Source organism: Notolabrus celidotus, chromosome 11 (assembly GCF_009762535.1).
Source record: "Notolabrus celidotus isolate fNotCel1 chromosome 11, fNotCel1.pri, whole genome shotgun sequence".
Lineage (NCBI taxonomy): Eukaryota > Metazoa > Chordata > Actinopteri > Labriformes > Labridae > Notolabrus > Notolabrus celidotus.
Genome location: NC_048282.1, coordinates 13,260,343 through 13,287,469, shown reverse-complemented (window position 1 = coordinate 13,287,469; position 27,127 = coordinate 13,260,343). Strand labels below are relative to the sequence as shown.

The 27,127-nt window shown below is 39.0% G+C and overlaps 1 protein-coding gene across 1 annotated transcript in view; it reads right to left on the bottom strand.

Annotated features, from left to right (window-relative positions):
* Positions 1-36: 36 nt before the first annotated feature.
* The window catches only part of gnb1a (guanine nucleotide binding protein (G protein), beta polypeptide 1a), a 40,972-nt gene continuing 13,881 nt past the window's right edge, over positions 37-27,127 (bottom strand). Inside the window, exons 2-11 of the mRNA XM_034696215.1 lie at positions 14,054-14,161; positions 12,805-12,843; positions 12,435-12,541; positions 10,502-10,565; positions 8,697-8,859; positions 6,725-6,791; positions 6,114-6,315; positions 3,695-3,911; positions 2,410-2,517; positions 37-2,137 (exon numbers count right to left, since the gene is read on the bottom strand). Coding sequence (XP_034552106.1) covers positions 2,411-2,517; positions 3,695-3,911; positions 6,114-6,315; positions 6,725-6,791; positions 8,697-8,859; positions 10,502-10,565; positions 12,435-12,541; positions 12,805-12,843; positions 14,054-14,110 — 1,023 coding nt within the window. The 5' untranslated portion in view covers positions 14,111-14,161 and the 3' untranslated portion in view covers positions 37-2,137; position 2,410. The remainder of the gene's footprint in view (positions 2,138-2,409; positions 2,518-3,694; positions 3,912-6,113; positions 6,316-6,724; positions 6,792-8,696; positions 8,860-10,501; positions 10,566-12,434; positions 12,542-12,804; positions 12,844-14,053; positions 14,162-27,127) is intronic.

Sequence of the window (27,127 nt, the reverse complement as noted above, 5' to 3'; positions counted from 1 at the left end):
TAACACCCCTTAAGTGAATCACACTTAACACAGATGTTCATCTCAAACTGCTTTTTATTACATCTTAAATAACAGTACATTTTTAATATAGTTTCTATCTTGCATCCAGCTTTCAGTTGTACATTGACTGACTTTGAAATTAAATACAAAAGGTGAAAAGGGAACAGTTGGGGTGCGGAGCTCTACAGTTTATTAATGGAGGGGATGAAAAGGAAAGGGAATTTAATTTTTAGAATTTTTAATTCAATTTAATTTTTTGCCAACTCCAGGCCTAACACACAATTACAGCACATTATTTGTACAGTTGCAGAGGAAAAAAAAAACAATGGGAAAAAAATGTCACTACAGCTAATAAAAGCGCCTTTGTGTACAAGGAAAAAAAAAAAGAAAAAGAAAAAAAAAATCTGCCATTCAGAAGCACACGCACACACACATATATATACATAATATATGTATGTATATATATATACACACACACACGCACGCACACACACAGACAGACAGACAGAAAAAAAATATCTTTATAAAATGTTTTATTTGTAGGTGGAATTTTGTTTGCTACAGAAGGAATGAGAATTTATTTGTTCCATTTGAAACTGTGTTCATTTCGATGTATGAATGTACATAGGCATGTGTGTGTTGCTTCTTAATTAGTGGAATCCCTCCCTGGTTTGGACCAAGAAATTGTTGATGTTGTAGGGTTTGCTTCAAGTGCATAGCTTTGACATTTGAGTTAAATCATGTATGCACGGAGTAGCGCACACCCCCCCAACACACACACAGACACACACCCACTCACACACGCACACACACAGATACAAATAAAGGAAAAGCAAATACAAGTAGCACTGTATTGATATATTCAACAGGTTCTTTCTTAAAGAAAACATCAAAGGACTTAATCCCATATGCACCTTTTAAAGCAATTCTACAGCATGCGATTCTAAGAGATAACCCATCCATGGCAGACAACCAAAACCTTATTTTTTTTAACTTAAAAAGTTTCAATATCATTATTTTCAAGCATTGATTTATACAATGTGTCATTGACAGAGTAGTAACTGCATTTCCAAGCACGAAATGGGCACCTGTCAAAACAGAAACGTGTCTGGATTGCATCTGGGCTGGAGTGGCATTACTCCATAGCCGACCATATAACATCAACGGTCCCAACCATGGGCAACAAAATCCATAAAAAAAAAAGAATTAATAAATAAAACGGGGACAGGGTAGATTACGATCCAATCAGTAAATCTTCATTTCATTATCACACTGTTGTCAGAAAAAAGGTGTAAGAATGGTGAAAATATTTTGTTGTTTTTTTTTGTTCTAAAAATGAGCATTCATTGTGATTAACAGTATGTGCTTGGTTAGTTAACTTTTTTTTCTTTAGACATTAATCTATAAATGCAAAATTTAACATTTGTGCAAACAAAGATTTGTGGACTACACTGCAAAAAGAAGAAACAGTAAAAGTATCTTGAGACTTAATATACAGAGGGGCCAGAAGTGGCTTGAGAACTCCATGTTGAAGCTCAATTCTCTCACTTTGTTCTCCAGTGGGATAAGTCTTGATATAAAATGACTTAAGTTGAGGACCTTTTAGTTTTAAAAACATTCTCTAAATTGTGTAAAGACTAGGAAAAAGCCTTGATCCTCATTTTAACATTAAATGACAAATTATTGATCTATGTCTATTTAACAAAAAGTTATTATTGAGAAAAAAAACACATCTTAACAGCTTTATAGAGTAAGATCACTGTCGAGTGATAACCTTAAGTAAAACTTTGTATCATAAGGATGCAGGAGACATTTGCTAGGTAGTGGGGTGTTTCTATTTTCACTTACTTCAATACAAGAGCATGTCCACGGAGGAATACGCAATTTCCCCCTTGTTCTATTTTGTAACTACTAAAATTACTCAAACCTTTTTCTTCCTTTTTCTGTAGCTTAATGAGTGACAGACAATTGTGCTCTTTAAATGAGAAGGAAAGAGAGAGAATTTTTGCCCTTTACAGTTACAAAGGGTGTTTGGAGTCAGTATCATGGTGTTTTTTGAAAAGATTGGATATGCAATAAAATTCAGTATTGTTAGGTTGGAATGGTCTTCCGCTGAACTTTGGAGTCCAAATGCCATCTTCAAATGGAGGGGAGGAAGAAGGAAAAACAATATTAGATTATTGTTATTCACCAAAATCATCATTGTCCAGACTATCATTTTTAAAATTACAATTATTCAAACACTGCCTACACATTAATTTCAAGTCTAATCTGAATAAAATATCACTTTGAGATTTGACAACAGCTAACAATAAAAGGTGTTCTCATCACTGTTATTTTAAAATGTTCTACTGAAAGCCTCTCCCTGTTGTAGTTTTTAGGACTTTAAGTTACAAGTTCATAATGTACCTTAGTTCCAGATCTTGAGGAAGCTATCCCAGGACCCTGTTGCCACAGCCATGCCATCATCAGTGACACCCAAGCAGCTCACTCTGTTATCGTGACCAGCAAGGACTCCTGCAGAGACAACAGAGGTTGAGATATAGGAACGAACCTACTGCACACTGTTTATCCAATGACGAGCTTTTCCCTGGAAGCATTTTAGACCTTTAAAAAGGTTTCACTTGAATCTAATCTCAGCAACCCGGAAAGGACCATAACAGGGGTTCATATTGTATTATTCTGAGACAATTATGATTCTGTAAACATTTGCACTTATCAGGAGTTCCAGTTTAGTTGTTTTCTCTGTTTTATCAACAGGTCTTAAAAAATGAAGCCAATGCGGAAACATGAAGCAAATGCTCATAACTGCAGTTCCTTCAGCATCTGCTTGATGTTAAAGCCTAATACGCACCAATTTAAAAAAGCTGAAATTTACGGCAGAAATAAACCTGCAACATAACCTTTGACAGGGTAACACACGTCAACGTTTGCAGCCGAAATAAAAGCTCATGATAAAATAAACTCATGATCAAATAAACTGCAGTATGCACTAGCCATACTGAGGTTTTGATATTACATTTCTCTCTAAGACCCTCAGTGTTGATTCTGGGGGGGGGGGGGGGGGGGGGGGTCACAAGTCTGTGAAGGGGGCACTATGTGAATATTTCGTATTTCTCATCATTTTTTGTTCACGAAAATCATAATACTAATAATCATGAAATTGACGGAAATCCGCCGTAGAGACGCAGAATAACCCAGTCCATGTCTGGTCCGTTTCCGACCCGCTGCAGTCCGGCTCTGTGCTCTCTCCTCTGTCAACACTCACCAGTTGCGTTTTCAGAAAAGAGCACTGAGCAGGATCACCGGACAGCTGGATTATCTTGCGATAATTACTGCTTTAATGAATATCCTCCTCCTCTCCACACCAATGTTGTCTTTATCGTCCTTGTTTGTTTATATCCATAATTAATTTATACCTGATTCCCTTACAAGAAACAACAGGAATCTAGGACTGTGGAGTATCAAGGTGTTTACTTCACTGTCACACTGGTTGAATTTTTGGCTGAAAAGTTACTGAATGGATTTCAAGTCACTGAATCGTTTCGGATCATATCGTTCTAAATGAACCAATATCGTCCTTTAATTGTATCGGCAACCACGAATCGTGAATCGAATTGTTGTTAAAAAGAATCGTTACACACCTACAAAACACATTTCATAGAGCTCTGCCCTGAGTATGAGAGTGGCTTACCTGCACGATCAGCCTTCAAAGTGTCCCAGACGTTGCAGTTGAAATCGTCGTAGCCAGCCAACAATAGGCGGCCACTCTTGGAGAATGCTACGGAGGTGATACCGCAGATGATGTTGTCATGTGAGTAAACCATTAGCTCCTGATCGGCACGCAGGTCAAACAGCCTGCAGGTAGCATCGTCTGAACCCGTGGCAAAGGCGTTACCATTAGGGAAGAACTGTAACAAAGGTCAAGGGAGAGGCATGTTGATACTTGTTTATAAATCTTTTGCTTTAAAGAAGTATTTGAAGAACTTTTTTGTGTCATTCCATTTCATCTCAAATCTTGCCCTCTGCTCACACTTAGATTCAAAAACCCAGAGCCCCGCATAGCTTCTCTCTGCCTGGCTGATGAAAGCATTTAAAGTCTCAAGGAGAGCTGTATTAGTACTAAACAACTCTTTGGCTCAATTTAGGCTGTTGAGCAAATGCAGAAAATATGCTTTTATTGTATTTTTTGTCAATCTGAGTACATCTGTTGTTTGAAGTAATTTATGTGTCTGTAACTTGGCACAATTTTTTATGTGGTTGTTTCCAAAACAAGACAAGACAAGTAAAAAATAATTACATTAAATCATCAAAGTAACTTTTATGTTAAGCTGTCGGATAATTGTATAAATTAAAATATGCCTCTGTGATATGGTTCAGAAGAAGTATTCAGTAAAGAATTGCCAAAATAAAGCAGCAATACCTTAAATTTGTATCAAATGATAGTACCTCAGTGAAAATGCTCAGCTACACCTGACACTGAGATGACTAAATGCCATGAAGTTAACTATTGCTTACTAATGTTAGTTTAAACTTGGCTCAGTGGCTTTAAAATGTGGCTCAGTAAGACAACTACTATACCTTCACACCTGTTGTGATGAAATATTGGTCTGTATAGATACTCGGTTGCCTGTGTTATGATAAATGTCATGTTTACCGTCTGGTTTGAAACACCATTAAAAGGGATTTACTTTAAACTCTCAACTCTGTTTGCACTTTATGCGAATGATTTAGCTTTACACATAAAGAAAGCTAATTCAGGTGTATGTTTGGATATTAAGTTAAAACCTCTGGTAACCCCAATTGAAAGAAAATGTCTAACTATGTAGCTAAAAATATTAGAACTGAACCTTTTTCCATTTTTCAATACTCTCAGTCCGCTCATTTCCTCGGTTCACTAACTATCCCCAAACAGCCCAGAGCTTAGCCGTACATATGACTTTATCTAGCACCCAGAGCCGTACTCTGCCTTCCTGCACTTCAGCCTCCGCTGCTCCGGGCATCACATGTTCCTGATGTCATGATTATGGAGACTATGTTGTAATAAAAGGGATAAACTGTAAATATTTTGTAACTAACTCAGCACTCAGAGACCATTTGAAATATATAATTTTCAGATGCTGGAGATTTTTGGATTCAGACTCAAACATGTAGGCTTGATCTCTGTGCTGCTTCATGTTATTCTGTGACTGTTGCCATGGTTTAGTTAGAATGACGTGTCAATCTAGAAGTTGTCTGCCACGCCCACACAGTCTTGAGAAATGGTCTGAACTGGCAAATAAGAAGTTTTTGAACGGTGTGTTTTCATAGTTATTTTCACTCAGATATTTGTTGACGCTTCATTACACATTAAATGTTGATATTCTATTTGAATTTGATATATTCCAAGTCACAGTCACAGAGGCTTTAAGTATATGCAGGTATATATTTTTGGCTGAGCTTGAGTTGGCTTTTCTAAGCTTATCTAATATTAGAACACAAATAATGCACTTCGGACAAAAAAAACGTAACGTAAGAAATACACAAACTTAGTTTTAGCTCAGTTGATTCAGAATATGTTAGGTCATATAAATACTTGGGGTTCTTTCTAAACCACCTTAAGACCTTTGAGATTGGAATTGGGTGTCTTGTTGATTCTGCTGGGAGATCTTAGGGATCAAACAAACTGAAAGTACGTAAGGACCTTGGATATTTTACCTAACTTTACCTTTAAGATGCCTGTGTGTCCCCCATATTGTATTATGCTGCAGGGGTGTGGGGTTTAAAAGAGTCCAAAAATGTATATGCATTAACAGTACACTCATATTTTCTGAGAGTTCAGAGATTTGCTTCAATCCCAGAATTTGAGGTAGATATGGACTGGATGCCAGAGTCTGTTCAACTAATATGTGAAATAATACAATTTTGGGATTGACTTGTCCAAATAGCAGAGGACAGTGACTGACCCCACCACTGAGCCGTAACTGCCCCACTAAATGTGCTCTAAAGCACAAAAGACATACTATCTCAGACTTTAACTGTACATGCCTTGAGTGATATCAGACTTGAAACCCTCATACTTTCAGTGAAACATGTAAAAGATGTATGTAAAGAGAGTGTTTGTGTGGTCTTACACAGATAGCATTGATGTCTGACTCGTGGCCAGTAAAGGTCTGTCGGCACATTCCTTCTCTGACGTCCCAGAGCTTTGCAGAGGCATCGCAGGCACCAGACACAAACAGCCTGGTGTCTGGTGCCAGAGACAGACTCATGACATCACCAGTGTGGCCAGCGAATGTTGTCGTCTGCTGACCAGTCTCAATGTCCCACAGAGCGCTGCAGGAAGCAAAAAGAACCGTGTCAATTTACAGCTGCAATGACTTAATCATGCCTAACGTACTTAAGTGTTACTAAGTGAAACTGATTGTGCCAGAGCATGATAGTTCTAGCTCTAAGACATCTGTCTAGCCCAGGGAAATCCAGGATTTAACAGCAGAATTGGCTTCCAACTGTAGTTCAACAGTTTTGGTTCACACTGACAATGATAATCTTTGACTTCAATAAGGCTACAACGTTTTCATAAACATTGTTTACAATCAGACAAACATACAGGGGGTGGACCACAGGTAAGAGCAGCTCTTAGTATTACATTAAGTCTTAAAAAAGTATTTTTATATGTAATTTTTAAGAGATGTTATCTAACAGTGCTGTATTAAACTTCATTGGGTGCGTTACCACAACTCACCAGGTGGTGTCTCCAGAGCTAGTGACAATCTGGTTGTCATCCACAAAGCGACAGCAGGACAGGTAACCTGACAGGAATCAAACACATGTTCCTCATTATCAATTTATGAGGACGATGAAGTGTTATTTGTACATTTTGTAAGAAGCAGACATTTTACTATAACCCCTCATCACACCCTTTGAGACTAGGCCTCTGGATAAAGGTCATTCTTGGGACTATTTTGCAGCCAATCCAGCAACTCATTAGAGTGATATCCAGGAGTTATAACTAAAATGCCTGAAGTGGCAAATGAGAGACCTATCTAAGCTATCAGTGAGTGGTAAAATGTTAAATGAGCTGCACTTATGTAACCTTTCTTGTCTGTGCTTTGCCCTACTGCAACACTGACCCTTTAACACACATTACACACTGCAGCAGGAGCTTATGACACAAGCCGAACATTTCTTGAAATTTTCTGGGATGGCCGGATGTGACTCAAGCGGCGACAGCTACTACTACTACTACAACTACTATCTGTCTCATCACTATCACCTCTCACTCTCGCTTATTTTCCTCTCTCCCTCTTTCCAACCCCAACTCGGTTGAGGACGATGTCTGTCTAACATGAGACTGGTTCTGCTCGAGGTTTCTGTCTGTTAAAGGAAGTTTGTCTTTGCCTGCTGTAACTTGCTAAATACTGCAAGGTGCAATGCTCATGGTGGGTTAAGAAGAGATCAGACTGAGTCCTGTCTGTAAGAGGGGACTGAATCTTATCCTGTCCTGAAGTTGGGTCTTTGTTAATAATACAACTTTGAGTATGGTCTAGATCTGCAATGTCTGTAAAAGTGTCATGAGATAATGTTTGTTGTGATTTGGCACTTTACAAATGAAGATTGATTGATGTGAAAATGCTAATCTCTGAATCTGTTTATCTGGACTCCCCTTACAGCCTCCTTCTACGAAGTTGGTATAAAGTCTAAGAAAGCCAGTGTGTAAAAGCAGTCGTTTATTAGGCTGCTCACACAGCATGTAAGTGGGTGTTCCTCTGCTTCATGCTCCTTACTACTCGACTAAAGTACCTATACTGGTTTCTACTCCTGTTTGTGTTGTGGATGCATCCATTGATTGATGATTCACACAAATTCAAACTACCCCTGCACCTTTTTTGACAGAGAATATCTCAGTCCAATGAAATTGTACTTGTATGCCAGGACCAGCTGTGCCAATGTAACATTAGGTCATTTGTGACAGTACGTCAACAAAGCTGTGTGAAGAGGATCATGGAAGACCGCAGGAAGCTGTCCAAAGTTTGGCTTAGCTTCACAAAAAAAAGATAATGACAAAGCAAAGTGGTGCACATGTGGCAAAGACATTTCATGCAAGGGGGAAGCACTTCTAATTTGATGAAGCAATTACAGCAACTTGGTGTGAATTGGAGGGGATGCACAATATTCAATGTGCTGGGGTCCCCTGTCCACAAAAACGCCCCAGACACAGTGGTAGCAGCTGCAGCGACATCTCACACGTAAGTACAAAACACAGTTGAGCTCATGTTTGTATTTATATTTAGGTAGACAAATCATCAAACTTGGAATCCCTGATATAAGATATATTGCCATTTCTTCACTGGTTATCATTGTTTAACCAATTACGTTAAAAGGACATTATATGCACTAGTGATTTTTCAGGAGCAATCTATTAAATTAAAATTTCGGTCACTTTGGAACGCTGCATTCAATTTAAAATAAAAACATTTTCTTTGTTGATATGTGTGAAAGAAAAAACAGATTAAATCCACTATGACTTGTTATTTTTCGCTATAAAAATTTGGTGGAACTGGCTCATATTTAGAGGCCACAATAATTTCTGGATTACCCCAAAATGATGTAAAACTAAACTTGGAGATACAAAACACTGTTTTGAAAGTACATCTTTTTGAATCTTACATTAAAAATAACTTTGTATACCATGCTGATGGTGGTACCCAGCTTACCTGTGTGTCCGGCCAGCTCACGGCTAACACGAACATTTCCCTCTCGGGTCTTCAGGTTATAGATGGAACAGATATTGTCGAGACCTCCACAGGCAACATAGTTACCGGAAGGAGCATAGGCGCATGTCATTACCCAGGAGGAGCGCAACGGGATGGCATGGACCTGGAACACAGGAAGAATATTTCAACCACTGGACAGTTTTTGGCAACAGATCAGGAAAAGGTAAAAGCATATGACAAAGATTGTCCGCAATATTTACTCGACTTTCAAGGGCACACCTACAAATAGCTTGACCTAAAGCTACTGTGAAGACATTTTTTTGTGTTTATGTACAGTATATGATCTCTTTAAACAAAGTGGTGCATCTTTTCTCTTTGCTGATCTTGAACTGTACAGACTGATGAAAAATGTTGTTTTGCTGTTTTCTATGAGTCAAACATGCCAATCACTACGAATCTTGAAAAACGTTTAAAAGGGGCTGTTTTGTTAGTATGCTTCTTCTAAACACCTAATCGAATACCTGAAGGCAGCAGTTAACAAGGCATTAAAAATGAGTCCACTGAAACCAGCTTCTTAAACAAGGTCTAACACCCTTTTTTACTACCCAGCTTTCTTACTGATCTTCTGATTGGTCAAAACCCCTTAACGACGGTTGTTAACTTTCACTAATATGAGCCATGCCAGAGGCAAACTGATCACACGTCGTGCTAAATCAACCTGTGAAAAAGACTCCTGGCTGGTTTTGCTTCTGCTTGTTGACACCATAGACCGTAAGGTGAGGTAAAACTGTTAGCCTCCGTTGGCATCAAAACAATGTGGCTAAAACGCTAGTTTGTGTTAGCATGCTAATGGGGCTGGCTAAACAACATGGATATTAACATCTGGGATCCTGTCCAGCAATCCTAGCAACAAGCATCAGCAACTTTAAGTTACTGATCGCTACAAAGAACTTAACCCATAAGCGGTAGTGATGATATTAGCAGGGTTAATTTGCCTGGTTTATTTTTAAAGGTGTGTGAACCGCAGAGCTCAGAGGAGAAGGAGAGCTGAATGAGGACAGATTCATTTTAAATTCACCGCAACAGGCAGATAAGAATCCATCACCATGGAACGCTAACTGCTGTGGAATCACTGGGACTATTTTTTTAAAGTTGTATACATAAATCATTTTAAATCAATAACATGATCTTGTAATAAAAGTTTTATGCCACCTTGTTTGTATCTTAGGGGTCTTGTCTCACCCTGTTGGGACTATATTTCCCATAACTACCTGCTAACCATACATTATCCCTTACTTATTCTTCACTCAGCACTTATTATTTATTATTAATTATTATAAATTAAAACGAATGTCAGAGTTGGGAGACAAATGATTATTTCACAAGACAACCACTTAACAATTTCTGGAAATGCCAAAGCACACATATTTGTTAATCCTTCGACTATCTCAGCTCATTCTGGCACCAGTTCCATTTCATTTCATTTTTCAAAAAATATTTTTAGGCTTTGTTTTGTAATGGTTTGAAGACACATCGTATGTCCCCTGTCTTGTTAAACAGAAGAATTGAAGTTAGTAAAAACATGTCTGTTGACAGTTCTCTCCAAAGCACTGCACACGCTTTGCTTCAATGTCTGTAGTCTCTCCAAACAAGGGCCTTGCTTACTGCCACCTAGAAGAACCTCATACAACCTTCTTAAAAAAGTTCTAACTTTTCTTCATCCTTAAAATTATTATTAATATTACAATTTAGTTTCAGACTTTAAAACACAATAGCAGGCCATTAGGACTGGTGTAGGTACTTACCTTGTTTGTGGTGTAGCTGTCCCAAATAATGAGTTTGCCATCCTGGGAGGCACTGACCAAAAGCCTGATGAAAAGAAAGTCACAAAACAATTTAACATTTTAATGTCACCCAGCCCTTTTCTTACTATGTAGAGCAACATTACAGGTTGGAAGGTAAAAAAATACCTTGTCTAAATATAGATTATACCTGATATCTTTGATTGATTACCGTCTTCCAACACTACCCTTTTATATTCTGTCTTTATGGCAAGTGTGTCCATTAAAGGGAATGTATGCTATGATGCAGTACTAATCATAGAATGGACTTATTATTTTCTGTTGAATTAGCATTAAAAATAAAGTACTGAACAGAATTTATTTACAAACAGTATATTATGTGAAACAAAAACACACATACAGAGTTTGTGAGGTAAACAAACTTATTCTAACGGAAACATAACAAACCCAGCCCTTAGGTACCTCTGCGGCTCAGCTCTGCTATCTGGATTAATTTTACATGAGTAACCACAGTGATGGCCCCACTGCACATTGAACCAGAAGCAAGAGTGAACACACCAAAGCCTGCTGGGACTTAGCACATCTTACTGGCCTGGCGGGAACACAGAAGCACACTGCAGCAGACAAAGCAAGGGACAGAATGGCCTGTGTTGAGAATCTGTGAGGAGAGATGAAGCGTTTGCAGCTTCACTCAGCCCAAATAACATCAGGTAGGATGCTGTGCTAGCTTGATATTAGACCCCACAGTGCATGATGCTTGGAAACAATAATTGAAAGCCTCATGGATTAGGATATTTTTTTTTACCTACATTATGATGCTATGTTGACTAATTCAGTGCAGACGTGGTATTTAATGAGCTGCAATGCACATTTGTAAAAACAAGGATGTGATACTTAAATAAATATACATCCTATTATCTCTGTGCTAAAACTCAAAAGGCAAATAGTAGTAGTGTCCATTACAACAACAAAAACTAATGTTGCTCGCATCATTGAACAGCCCCTTGTACCTTTTTGTATGTTGGAATATGTTGCAGCCATGAGGAGTGTTGAAGCTGAGGGTGTGTCGCAGCAGGGTTTGCTGCAACTATGCACCAGCAGGCAGTACACCATCATGGCCCAAATTTACATACATGCACATCTGTTCAGGCTGAGATTGTCACTATACATGTACAATTTTAAGCATATAGAATAAGATATGAGAGGTAGGTGTTTGACTATAGATCTGTTCATGACAGTAAATGAGTCAAATAAGTGAAATATAGAGCAAACTGAACAAATTGCTCTAGAGTGGCATAGCCAGCAGTGTATGATTGAGATAAGTTACCTTTGCACAACATCCTCCGGTATCAATGCGATACTACATACAATTTGGAGGCTAGAGCGCTGCATATGAGAGGAAAAAACAGGGTCTCTTTTGGGCTAAGCCAATGCATGCTTAGCCCAGACTCTGGATCAATAATATTCTTGTGACCTTTCAAGGGGGACAGAGTTGATGAGGTCTCTCTCTGTTGACTGATGCACACTTGTACCACAGAGATTCACTTGTTAGTTGCAGTGGGGAGAGGTGTGTTCAACCCTAGGGGAAAGGACTGGTACAAGGCTGGGTATTTTTCCTATCACCATACCACACCCACAGTAGTTACATACACAGTTGCACATCAAAGTAGATGCATTTAAAGACTTAGTTGCGCCCCAAAATGCATCACATATTGTTCCTGTCCAAATACAACCTACTCTTTATGAGAAAACTGAATGTATCATAATCTTACAGATCACCCTGTAAAAGAAAGCTGTTGTTAAAATTCAATGCAAATATAAGTTGCTGAAGGACAGTGAAGCACTCTTAAACATCAATTTGCATGATTGAGGCAGGGGGATGGGCTGATGAGATGAACATTTGGTCTATGGAAAGAATGGCGTTGATGGAATTTACCTGGAGTCAGTGCCCCAGTGCATGGCATAGATTTTAGCCAGATGACCCCTCAGTGTCCGTCTAGTGCGCATCTGAATTCGGCCAACAGGGTCGATGTTAGCTGTGATCTAGACATGGTGAACATAAGAAAAAAAAGTCACTTTGAGGCTGCTACATTTCTTTTCTTCTATTATAGCTAAAACTCCAGGTTGCATAGGCAGGTGGCATCAAAGATTCAAAGGCCTTATCAAAATGACAAAAGGATTCAAGGATTTCTTAAGGTTAATACCAGCCGTAGCAAAACAATCTGAATTTGGTCGGTTATATTTAACATGTTTCACAAAAGTAATAATGATGAGTGAGAAAAACCAAAGAAACTACAATTATTTACCTGAGACAGGGTAGCATCTGCACACGCTTTCCTGGCATCCTGGAACAAAACAAACACAAAAAATAGTGGTTTAAGACGGGTTTGAATTATATGAGAAAGTTTCACCCTAATGGTTTATTTGATTATTTTAATATGCTTTGTTTACCTCCAGCTTCCTAGTCGCTGCTCTACACCCTCAGCAAAGATAGTAAGGATGTACTCCTGAATACAGTCTTATGTAAGCTCACAGCATGAAAATCTAAGCAATGATGTTATTAACAACTCATAGACTAATCAGGTCCTCAGCGACTAATTCAGTCATCGATATCTGCCAACAAATCGTTGCATTCCTTCTTAATAAAAGAGATCAAACAGACCTGTTATTAACCACAGACAAAATATTAACTAGTTATGTCAATTGTTCTTATAGAGGCTTTACAAACTCCATTGCTTCATGTCAGGGTCTTGTTTCACCCTTTTGGAATTCTGTCTGCATATTATCCCTTAAGGCGTTTTTCAACCGCAGGAACTCTACCCCGGAACTAGGGACTTTACCCCTGAACTACGTGCGTTTCGACCAGAGGAACAAGGGACTACATTTAGTTCAGGGGTAGGTAATCTCCCCCCTGAAAAGCCCCTGCACGGTGGGTAGTACTTTTCAAAAGGTCCTGGGACTTACGGTTGAATGTAACGGTGTTTGTGAAGTTTACACAGCTGTTGAAACACAGAAGGAGTTCCTGGGAATGCATACTAGTTTAGTTTTTTATTAAGATTTCAAAATATTACTGAATATAATTTGTTATCACCATACGTCACTGGCCTGATTCGCACAATCTACAATCAGCTTGCGGTCAAAATGCAGACAACAATGGGGGCACAGGAACATTTTAGTTCCTGGGAAAGTAGTTCTGGGGGCTAAAAGACCCCGGAACTCTTGGTCGAAATGCACCTTTACATGTATAATGTCATGGGTAGTTCCATTTCAATACTTAAATATAAGGCATCAAGCTTTGCATAATAACACAAGTAAAACAAGAAACTGCAACTTATGCATCATAACAATGAAGGTGGATTCTGGGTTGCATTTCATAACAATGACGCCACTGAAAAGTCTATACAGCTTCAGCTAGACGCTTCAAAAACAAAAGTTTGTACTAATTTCTAAAAAAGTTATAGCTGAATCACCCTAACTCCAAATAACAATAATGATAATAATGATACTAGCAATAATAATAATAATAACAATAATAATAATAACAACAGGCCTTACCCTGATCTGGTTCTTTAGCTGCTCAGCCTCTTGGCGCAACTGATCCAGTTCACTCATTTTCCTCTGCTAATGGTGTGCCTTGCTGCCGCCGCCTTGACTCTTGCTTATCTGCAGGAGAAAAGAAATGTGAGCCACCAAATACATTTCACATACAGACAATTTCATGCAGTTAGGTATGCACAAAATAACACATTTAGGTAACTTATACTGTTGACTTTTATCCCTCTGAATGCTAGTGCATCAAATCACATGAAAGGTCTTGGTCAAGTGTAAACACATAAAACAGTTAGGCTTTTGGAAAGAATCTGAGAGCATAGTGAATAAAAAATTGCTGCCGACAATCACTGTGTCCAAAAAAATAAAAACTGTAAAGCCAAATCAGAATCACAAGGAGTAAAAACAGCTCAACAAGCGCTCAACAGGTCAAGACCTTCTCCTTCCAGCTGGAAACAATAGGTAAGCTATAAGCATTTGGTAGCTACTTGGTCGTCAAGATAACAAAATCGTTTGGTGAAAACCTAGAGACTAACTCTGATGTAGTTGCGACCACTGGACTTACAAGATACTCAGAAGATAGGCAAGTTTAAAGAAAGTGTCCATGCTCTGGCCTCTGGATTCTAAACTCTCCTCCAATGTCATTCCTGTAATCCTGAGACACAGTTGATTCAGCTCCTCCTGCCAAATCCGGTTAAGACAAAACCTGCTGATGATACTAAAAGCAGGGGGTATTCTGCTGACCTCAATCCACTGCTTTACACTCTTAGCACTGATACTTCACTCTATAGGAAGAAAACTAATTGGACCAAAAAGTATAACATAATAGTCACAATAATGAAGTATGGCTTACATACATGTGTTGGACACTTATGAATGTCACAACGTGGATTGGACAATGAAACTGTTAGAGCCAGCTTAAATCACAGAAAGTCAGATGTTCTAAAACTTCTACCTAAATTATGACAACTTATGTCTAGTGTCTACAGTACCATTTATACTGAAAACACACCTTACCTTCCTTTCCTATGTGTTTTAATTCAAGTCCTTTATCCCAGAGAGTGTTGAGATCATCTGAAGGCACATCTTATCCTTCAACTGTCTAACACCTCAGTAGCTGCCTGTCACCTGATTGGCTGGTGTGCATCTAAGCTAGGAAAACTACATGTTGGTGAGAACACATCAAGGCAATTTCACTTGATAATTCTGATCTACGCTGTAATAACTCTTTGCAAGAGGTAACTGTAATCCACTGGTGATCTTTAAAAATAACTACAAACATTAACATTTAAACCACAATATTTATTAAGTGTGTATTAGACCAAGGATAGTTTCCATCAGTTAAGGAAGTTCATCTATGAAGAAGTTTCTCAATAACCACATCTAAATGTCAATATTATTACATTATGTCAACATAATAATTAATGCTAATATAACCGTGTCCATGAAGCCTTGTACAACCATCTCATTGAGTTGTTATGATATTTAATGCTGTATAAACAAATCACAATCTAAGAGCACCCTAAAATAATCAAGCAACAGACTAAGTGTAAAAAATAAGGTTCCAAAGTTTGCTTGAATATTCATATCATTGTATCAAACATTACAGTAGAAATGTAAATACTCTAGCCTGATAAAGAAGTTGGTATGGTTTCAGAGTTATTATTTCCATTCATAACAAATGTGATTTAATTATATAATGGTTTTAAGTTACATAAGTAGAAGGATGAGGCGTGCTTCTAGTTCTCAGCTAGATTGTAAGCAGTCACTAAGCTTGTTTGTGATGTAGTTTGAAGATCTACAGCATTTATTGCACTTAATTGAACTCACAGACCTTCCAAGAAGTCTGTGTTTCAAGTATTTGACAAATTAAATTGTTTTAATATTATATTTATTTAAAAACAACAACAACTAAATATCTACTTCTATTAAAATATCAGCACTCACATGGCATGTTCGCCAGTGTTTCCATTGTTACAACAGTGGCATCTAAGCAGATATGGCAAGACAGGTTCTTTTAAGCGTCACAGTTTGTTTAAAGTACATGCAGCCGGCTGTTTCCCCCATGTGTGGGCGGATGAGTATTTGCAACATTCCACAAGCTCTCTCAGCATTTTAAGTGGAATCAACAAACAACTCCGTCAGCTGAGAGGAATTATTATTTGACTATTTTATCTTTTTAATTACCTATCCTGTGTAAGTAAGCCACAAGACTAGACCTGAGGTTTAAATTTGCAGTCCAAAAAAATATATTATTTTTCTTAAAAGGGATGTCACAGTGGCTACTTTCAATTCTAACATCCAGATTATTTTCACCAAATGTGTAAAATGTGCTGTTGTGTTTTTTTCTTTTTTTAGCCATGTATGCCTGAAGAAGAATTGAAAGGGCTGAAACATGTATTTGGTGTATAGGTAGTGTTTTCTCTATGATAGCTAACTACAGGGTAGTGTCCACAGCGCTAAACGTTGGCAACTTTAGTCATCTACCTATGCATGTGTGTAGCTTCTTCAAAGCTTGTATGTCTGTCTAACATGAGTCTGGTTCTACTCAAGGCTTCTCCCTGTTAAAAGGACGTTATTCCTTGCCGCAGGAAGTAGCTAAATACTGCGAGGTGAAATGCTCATGGTAGATGAAGATGCGATGAGATTAAGTCCTGTCAATAAGAAGGGACAGGATTTTATCCTGTCTTGATGCTGGGTCTTTGTTATTAATTTAACAGAATACGGTCTAGACCCGCTTTGTTTGAAAAAGCATCTTGAGATAACATTCGTTATGATTTGGCGCTATATAAATAAAGATTGAATGATTGACACATATGTTAACAGCATTTATTCTATCTGCAGGCACGCACTGAATGTCCTGGCCTTACAACAAGGGGAAGATTCTATTGGTATTCAATTGTCAGGCTTGTAAGTTGTTTAATCGAGAGATTTAGCCAGCCTTCCTTTTTGTTGAAATACTTGATCATAATTGCCTAGCATGTAGCTCAAATGCTTATTACTCAAAATTGAATATACAGTATGACATGACCCACATAAATTGAATCAAGTAAGCAGGGGTGTTTGGAAAACAAAAGAATATGGCTAGTAGTTCAAATAAGCCATTTACTTTGTAGTGTTCACAGAATCTAGTTTCTAATATGGGGATTTTTTTTTAAAAAGCATCCATTATGTTTGAAATGCTCAAATATTTGCTTACATATTAAAAATCGAAGAGTTAATGTGAATATTTTCTAATTTAATGGGACAAATTTTGGTTGTAATACGGTATTCCCGCCAGACAGTGAGCGTCTTAAAGCTGTTTGTTAACCACGTTAGGTAGCCAACAGGAGGAGAAAATTGCTAACTGCATTAAATAGCAAAAGAAGAAAAAAAACATTAGCGAAAGTCACTGGAAAAAGTTGCACAGTGGTGTGAGATTCAGAAACTGAGAAAATTGCAGAGACTGAACATGGCCTTAAAATGTAAACATACAGAGGCTACTGCGTCACAGAAACACCGCCACGAAGGTGGAGACAGACGCTACCAGTGCACACTACCAGCAGCACCTCGCCCCGGTGCTGGTTAGCGCGACTGCCACACAAAGGACCAATAACGGGACAGGTGTGTCGTGGAGTGTTTACTTTTACTGTCTGAACCTGCAGCGCAACAAGTGTTGTGCTAGTCGTATTTGTCTCAACTTGATGTTTCAAACCTGCTGTCAGAGAGCTTGATTGCGAATAATCCTAGAATAAATGACAGATTATCTAATAGTGTTTTGCCTTGAAATACCGATCCGTAATACATTACAATGTTTAGCTTGGACATACTTTTAGAAATAAAGCTTGAGAAGAGAATTTGAGAAATGATATAACATTGAGTATTTTATTTAATCAATCTTTGAATCAATAGTTTTGTAACTTTATTTAAAATAATAAGACTTTGATTTTTAAATATTTATTAAAAACAATCTTACATCATTAAATGGCTTGAAAAATAACTGTGTAAAGATTTTAGGGGAAGCAATAGTAAAAAGAAGAAATGACGTCACAGTTTATATAAATAGAATCAATAAACTCTCAGATCATTTATGGGCCTTAACAGGTGACACACATGCTCAGCTGGGCAAATGTCAGGTTGTCATTGTAGCTTGAAAAGGAGATGTCATGATTGTCTTAAATAAAAGAGTTTTAGATTCATTTGTAGAAAGGAGTTTCAAATCTTGTTCTCCTTATTGGCATAATGTGTGTTAAGATAGAAAAATGCTACTTCTGGTTAATGTGAAAAACAAAAAGATTGTCTTGGCCAAAAGTGTTTTGAGGGTGTGATTTAGAGGACTTGGTGTGGTGTGTCTTGAAACCACAGGCAGCCTAACAAATAGAGCCTCTACTTCCTCGCCTTCTCTTTATGCCAGCTATTTTTAGAGAGGTAGTGGGAGAGGAAGAGGAGAATGAAGAGGACGCAGGCAGACTTCACATTTTCCAGGCACTCCTATGAGCTCCAACATTTCAAGCACATGGATGGATGGTGTGATGGATGAGTAAGAAAAGTGCTTTGGCGGTTCATAGAAGAAAAAAAAAGGTTGTTTGATCTTATTAAATCTTATTACCTACAATTGCATGAAATGTAGAACCTATTCTAAAAGGTAGATCACAAAAAGTGATACTACACCCAATTGCATTAACTGAATTCTACAGCTCTAAATGGTGATCACCTCAATTATTGATTTATTTGCATGTTATTTACAACATTGAATGTTTTACTAGTGGATATGATCAGAAGTCAGGTTCTGATAATCAAAGATACATTAAAGACCTCACAGCACTGCACACAATAAAGATTACACAAACAGTCTGAGACGTGGCGACAAGTTGATAAAAGGAAACATACTGTATATAAATGACTAAAGGAGGACAAATCACAGAATGGTTAACTAGGGTTTGGCATAGAGCGTCACAATATTCTGATTAACTTTTTAACAACAGTAGAAAAAGCCTGATTTATATTTCTGCGTCAAATCAACAATGTAGCCTACGCTGTAGGTCTGCATAGCTCCTGTGCCTACGCAGGGAGCTGATGCGCAGCTCCTCCAAAGTGTAACTACACATCGAATCAACGCGGACTGCTGTCCCTGTGATTGGTCCCCCTCGGCGACATTGTATTTCCCGCATTTACAGCACTTCCTGGATCCCCGCACATCTGCCATGTATTTCATCTCCTCCGACGTCTCCTCTCTATTCTTCCCTGTAGTCATTGCTGTATGATAAACAGCAACATGTATCAGCTGTAAATTAACATAATACGCTCAGAACTGCTGTGAAAAAGTAAACAGAATTTAACAGGGCCAGAAACAGGGACCCAACTATCAGAGAGACCACTGCCCTGAAGCACTTCGGCAGAGTACACAAGTATGTAGTGCTCATGTCTGTGTCAGCCCCTTCTGCATAGGGTCTATGCAGAAGTACAAACCAGCCTTCATAGTAACAATAGTTAGTTTCCATGAAGTGGATGTTTATGGTGTTTATGGCGTTTATGGTGACCTGAAACATGTCATATAGTTCCTCGCTAGTTTCTCTCAAAAATACCCCAGAATGATGTTTGAGTCAAACATTGACTGAGTGAGATAAATTAGAAGTGTGTTCCCTTCCCGTTTTTGGACGCATTTTGTCCAACTGCTGGTTAACGTAGTGGCCACACATGTAGACCGCTAAGCATGGTAGATGTGCTGTGGAGTGATACCTTTTAGAAGCGGACTAACTAAACTAAAAACCTCATTTGACAGTCAAATAAATGATCGATGAACAAATAAAATACCTCACCTCCTATGTTAGTGCCAAGGTCTGTACCTTTACCCACCTAACGCCTTCATCACCACGGGAGTACGGTTTTCATTTTTATTAGGCCAAGCTCCATACTGCTCAGTTTGATACCGTCAGGGCAGCAGCAGAAATATTATGGTCTATGACTGCCATACATGCATCAAGATCAAATTGGATTGATAAATCACAGTATCATAGCCAGATCTATCGCACATTAGTGATGGGAAAGTGATAATATGCTGCTTACATTTACATGGCCCTGTTCATGTGAACGTGCTCAAGGTTACTTTGGGTTGACTTATGTTGATAACCAGCATGTGACTGCGTAGCACGATTCCTCACCCCTATTCTCTACTATCACTATATTTATCTATTTGTCTACCCTTTATTTTATTTTTCACCCACTCTCCTGCTCCCCTTTTTCACCCTCTTGCTTCTCCCTACTTCTTCTCCAATTAATTTTTATACATATAATTTACCTCTTTCTCTCCCTCTCTCTCAAAAACTAATATACGTATAAACAAATAAAATGAAACTTATATAGACAAGCAACAGTGAGAAAGCAATTCAAATATATATTTAAATCCATGTTATAACACTGGTGCTTTCCTAACTACTGCCATGTAGTCACCCCTTTTGTAAAGCAGATGTCTTGCACAATGCATGTATGATTAAAACTATATGTATTTAAATCACACATGGATTTTTTTGTGTTTTATTCAACATGTTATTTTTTTTTCAATATCTCATGGCCCTAGTTTGAGAGCAGATCATTTGAGAGATAAAATGTTCCACCCTGATGACATAAGCATCTGGGTATGCAGTGAGATGTTCTGGTGCACAAGAGGATAGAAGCAAGCTAGAGGACGGAGCCAGATTAAACTAATGAGAGTGAACACGTAGAGGACAATGGAAAGGAGCAGCTAAATAACCCCTTGGTGAAGGGAAGCAAGGCCTGGTTAGCTTCTCAATGCAGTGAATTCATGTCTGATATGACAATAACATTTCTAGCTGGTAGAGCTGGGCGACATTGAAAAAGATATTAAGATAAAAATGTTTCATATCAGTTGATATCGATAATCACGATAAATATCAAATCATTATTTCACTTAAATTTAAAGGTAGAGTTCTGCTGCTAAGTTAAAGTTGTAGAAACCAGACGGTTTATTAGCTTGTATCTGTGACTAAGTTCTGATGAGCTTCTTGAAACCATCATTTTTGACGATGCTACCAGGAAGCAGGTCTTTCGCCCAGCCCTACTAGCAGGGTCCCAATACAGATGAGACAAAAACTTCAGACATTGGATTTGCTAACCTTTAGGACTGCGCTGAACCATTACGAAATGCATCTGCACCAAAAAAAGTTCAGAAAAAATTCATGTACCTTTACACCCTAGTGCTGTATAAAAATGACATAAATAGAATACAATACAAAACATTTTGTGAATGACCTAGGAGATGTTATCCTTAGCAAGATTAATGGGTAAGGAAGGAATGGTAAGCTTTAAGCCAGAGCATTCAATGAAAAGGGAAACCTCTGGTCTTGAGAAATGAGGCAAATGCAGAAGTGCTAAAAACTGCAGCCCCTTTGATGTCCACTTAGAGAGGACACCTCTAGAGGGCACACCAGAGAGGTCGTATGCAACTACCGGATTAACTGGATGTAAACAGGAGAAGAAGTTACAGGCGTTAATTATGGGCGGGGCCTAGTGAGTTATAAATTCTTGAGCCAGCTCAGACAGCTGCTGACTCGTGGACAGAGCACACCGTTAGCATGGCCTCAGCTTTTCCAACATTATTCTCCATGCTCGGACAAAACAGTCCCAACATTTGCATTTAGCTCTGTAGGTTTCAACACTGACTAATATAACTGAACGTATCTGTGACAAGTTATTTTGAACGGCATTTTTGTTGCTGTGCAGTGACAATGACACATCCTGAAGATGCGTATAACTGCAGACTTTGTCCATCAGCTTGACTTTAAAACTTCCTGCCATTGTTGTTTCTACTGCTGTGTTGACTGTCACATCGCCTCAGCCTCTACACTACCGCTGCTGTTCATGTGGATACAGCACCTCGAGTCCAGCTCGTTCATTTTTGAAGACATGCACAGCCGATGCATCAGATCAACGCTCGAGACACGTGCAGCCATCATGCATTTGCGTAGACATGGTTATCAGCAGGTATATTGCGACCACTAGCAGGCGGTTTCAAAGACAGCCCTCGTCACCCTATACCGATGTCACTGTTGTGGCTGACGGTGGAGAAAGATGCATGGAGGCATTGAGAATTTGTACCCACGACACATTTGTTGCAGAAAGGCCTAAGTGACAAATTTACTGAGAGATAAGACTTGCAGAGGAAGAAAATATCATGGATTTTGAATGTCAGAGGGTCCACCACAAACATTTGAGTCATGTTTAAAGTCACTTTTTCACTAAGCCTTTGCTCCTATCTCTTCCTGCCTACATACATGACATCACTCTGAAATCAAAGAGCATAGTCATATTGGTCCTGAGGCTTTACTCATGACTATGGATGTGGAAGCTCTGTACACGAATACCAACATGATCGAGGTCTTTCTGCCCTTAGATATTTTCTGGATAAACGTTCCCTCCCACATGACCCCCCCCACTGTCTTGTTCAAAGAACTCACTGAATGGGCTCTGGATAATATTTTAGTGACTTAAGTTATAGAGTAGAAAGGCGTATAGCCGCTGTAGGGAACACGGTTATTCACCTTAGGTCCTCAATTCAGCTCTTACCAAAGCGTGCCCTCTTGAGTATGATTATCTTTTAACCAGGAATTCCAGGCCTGTAAAATATGATATCTTTTTTCTCTACCTGTCATATAAGGGGTGTAAAGGACACAATGTGAGCATGCAAAATAGTACGAGGACCCTATTGGAACCCTAAAGATTATTATTCTTTCATTTTCTGTCTTCCTTCTTTCATATCTTAAATGAATCCCTTATGGAGGCTTAAACATGCAACAAAACTCACTTAATTTCACACGCAAAAGAGGATATTTCATCACGTCACACGACATTATGAAACCACTCCCCCTGGTGGGCTAGAAAGGCTTCCTATGGGGAAACTACAGGACTCTGCTGCCGACTACAAATAATAAAAAAATGTGTTTAGAACTACCTGACAGTTGTTGTTCAATTGTATGATGAGGAGACAAACCCAGGCAGGGCTTCTAAAGAATCCCATCTTCCAAAGTAAATTCTGGTAAGATGATGTAAACACTCAATAATTTAATTCATGTATTTTTAGCAAGCGGCAACCTCCGGTCTAAAAATATGAGTCCAATGCGGTAGTGCTAAAAACCGCAGTTCATCGAGGATCCGCTTGAGGCTGGCTCCGGAAGTACCGGAAACCACATACACACCAATTAAAAACAGCCTCTTCCAATGAGAGGCACAGCTGACTTGATTGACAGGTGGGAACAATGTAGCTGTTGGCTAGGAGGCTCAAAGCCCGCCTCTTTACATCACAATCACTCGACAGCAGCAATGTGGCTCCCGCCGGCGATTGGCCTCAAAACAGGGCTACAGAAACTGATGGGACGTCACGGATACTACGTCCATATTTTATACAGTCTATGATTTTAAGTCAATGTCTTACTCGTTCTGGCATGGTCTGTGTGCGTAGACCGATTTGAACAACTCCAGATGTAACTTGTTAACACGGATAGCAAACCAGCTAACGCTAGTTTAGTTATAACATCACTGTTTTCACAATTGGCCCCTATTGTCCTGACATTCTGGTGATCAAGTGGTCTTTGGTAAGTTGAGGAGAAGGTTAATATTTAGTGTCAAGGCTTGACACACAGAGGAGGTACACACAAAATCTTCAAACAAGAAAGAGAGCCACTGAATCCGTAAGCACCGCCCTGGTATATCCTGGTCTGATACTATTGAAAGTCTCTTTTTTTATAGATATAGCTTATTTAGTAAGGATGTCCCAATCTTGATCACAACTATCGGATTGGAGCTGATCTGGGCGTTTTTTAATTGATCGGTGACCTGCATTTATGCCAATGATGTTATCCGATCATTTACGTCCGCTGTCACTAAGCACAATTTGCAACTGAAGCCTAGCGCTCGAGTGTAATTTAGCATTTTGTGTTTGCTTAACTGTGTATACATAGCAAAACAAATCCAGCCATGATTCAAATTTTATTGTAGAACTCACATGTGCATCCCCAGTCACATTACAGAAAATTATCTGCTTCATGCAAAAGGTGAAAATGTGAAACCAAATGTGAAACCAAACAGGACAGTCTGTTACATCAGCATTAGCAGCCTTGTGGCATAAAAGTCAGCAGTGTGGAAATATTTCAAACTAGAAAGTGAAAACAGTCCAACAAACACTTTCAAAATTTGCAATACCATCATTTGGTGAGGCAGTAGTAGAGCTGCGTTCAATAATACCAATCTGACAACTATTATCTAGGTAAACACAAGTATCAGTTCTGACTCAATTAAAAAATATATTAAAAAAAGTCAGATTGGGATCGGGGGCCAAAAAAGTTGATCGTAGCATCCCTATTGATCAGCAGTGAGTGTTAACCTGGTGATAGCCTAGGCCTCACTAGCTGCCTAATTGTCAATCTGTGCTAAAAATCATGTGACCCTCTTTCACTGTAGCAGACCTGATAAAGGCCGTGGGGCTGAAACATGGTGGTGGGATTTACGAACTAGCCTTCCATTAAAGCTGTTTAAACCTTATTGAAGAGTGACCTGGATTATTTTTTGATCATTCTTAATCCCCCCCTTATTTTTCCAAAGACCTTCACACTAGTTTCAAAGTTTGCTTTAGAAAGCTGCAGCGCTCCAACTTTATCTTTTTTGATCCACTACTAAATCTTGTCAACGGAAACAAGATCTTGCCACTCTTTTACTCTCTTCACTCACTCTTGATGCAAAACCAAAAGTCATCATTTTCTGCTTTTTTAATAACTGATCTACAATAAAAGTTAGCTTGATAGCATTTTACTGCAGACCCTAACCAGATGACTCAAAGAAAAGTGACATGACTGTAAAAGGTAATCATTGGGAATGTTCCTTGTTTCAGGTAGCTGTGGATAGAGCTTTGAGTGAGTGAGTGAGTGAGTGAGTGAGTGAGTGAGTGAGTGAGTGAGTGAGTGAGTGAGTGAGTGAGTGAGTGAGTGAGTGAGTGAGTGTGTCAGTAATGCAGCACACCTGAGCAGGCTGGGCTCAGGGGGCTACAAAGCAGACCTGCACAGTTACTCTCCTCCCTGGCCTGCAGACTGCCTTTAACTCTGTTTGCATATTATGATGCTGGACTCATACACACTTACATACACACACTCAACACTGCACAACACAACGGTGACTACTACATTGAACACACTGAGTATCTTTTGACTTATCAAAGCATATTGTATGCCTTTGCTGACTATGTGTGGTCTCCCTCTTTTGTTACACACTTTTGAGCCAGGTGACAACGTGCGTATGACGCTGCTGCCGTCACAGATACCCCAGCACTTTGCTCTAGGCAGATGCTTTGTACTGTCAGGCAGACTGTAAGATAACGTATTCCTTCAATAGCAGCACCTTTTCCTATGGTCACACATAAGGCATTTTTCGACCAGAGGAACTTTACCCTGGAACTACGTGCATTTCGACCAATGGACCCAGGGCGAAAAAGTAGTTCAGGGGTAGATAATCTCCCCCTTAGAAGTCCCTGTTAGGGGGCTAGTACTTTTCAAAGGTCTCTGGGCTTTTGGGGGGCAGGGCCTGCAATGCTGAACGTGTATGATTGGTAGATTAACCGCAGTGTTTTTATTCCGCCCGCCGTCCACAGTAATCTCACACGTGGGATTCACTTGATTTCTCTTTCTTTCATTTGTTCTATCTTTTTTTGTATGTTTGTGTACTTTTCAAAAGACGAAGCTGGGATTCCCTTGATTTAGCAGCTTGTAACAGTAGTCTTCTCTAAACCCGTCGCAAATGCGTCTCTCCCGGTGTTACGGTTTTAGAAGTGACCCTGTAAACTGGAGACCTTCAGCTGAACGTAACAGTGTTTGTGGAGTTCACACAGCTGTTGTAACACAGAGGGAGTTTTAAGATTCAATATCCTCATCAGATATTTAATGATCGTCTAAAGAAGTTTATGAGGGATACATCCGGCTGAAAGTCGGCAGTTAACAGGGTCGCTGTTTAAGCCAAAACACTGGCTGATCTCTGCCACATCTTTTTGAGTTAAAAAGGATTTTAAAGATGTGTTGAAACATCTTTGCTCCTCGCGCTTATCTCCTCTCACGTGCTGATTCAGTGAATCCATCTGTGATGAAATATAGTACAAGCTGAGTCTCTTCCATGCTAACAGGCTAACTGTTTTGTTGCTAATACTGATGCCTGCCTGTCCATCTTCTTCTGTGGTGTCATCTGTGATTAATGGCATTCGTCTTTGTTTTATTTACCTCTACTGGTTTGGTGGTGTATTGCCTTTACTTTTTTTTCCTCAATACGTCACTGGCCTGATTTGCACAATCTACCCGGGGCTTCCCCCACGGTCGAAACATAGACAACAATGGGGGCACAGAACCTTTTAGTTTAGGGTAAAGTAGTTCTGGGGCTAAAAGACCCCGGAACTCTTGGTTGAAATGCATCTATACTGACCACTACCGGAGTACATGTGCTATGAAGTCTATACTTGCAGCGCACATACAATGTAGTGTCCTAAATATCACTGGTGGGTGAAGACCACAGAATGTATATAGAAATGGATGCCATAAGTGTTGACTTACTGTGAAGCCAAAAGATTTAGTCTCTCTGCTGACTGGCTGCAGTGTAGGTCATAAACCCCACATCCCTCACGTAAACAGATGGAACGCAGGTCAAACTATAAAATTAAAATACAGATCAATCACATTTTCCTGAAACATGGTTTCTATCATTAGAGTTAGTTCTTATCATGCTGATTTATGTGCAAGTGTTCATCTGAAAGGTTTCGTTTAATCAGTTATATGATTTTAAAAAGATGACTGATTATGAAAACTTCTGTTGACATTTTGTTTTCTATAAGCTTTTCAGACTTTGATGTTTATATTCATGTGTTATAATTCATCTAAAGAAACAAAATCAATTATAGGCATACCAAAATCAAGCACAATTTCAAAACTACAAATTCTCAAGAAAAAACTATTTGATTGGGGACCCATCCAGTTTCAAAGTGACCCACAAATCCACACCCCCGCTCTCTGCATCTCACTGCATTGAAAATGTAGCAATGTCACTGCTACATCAATC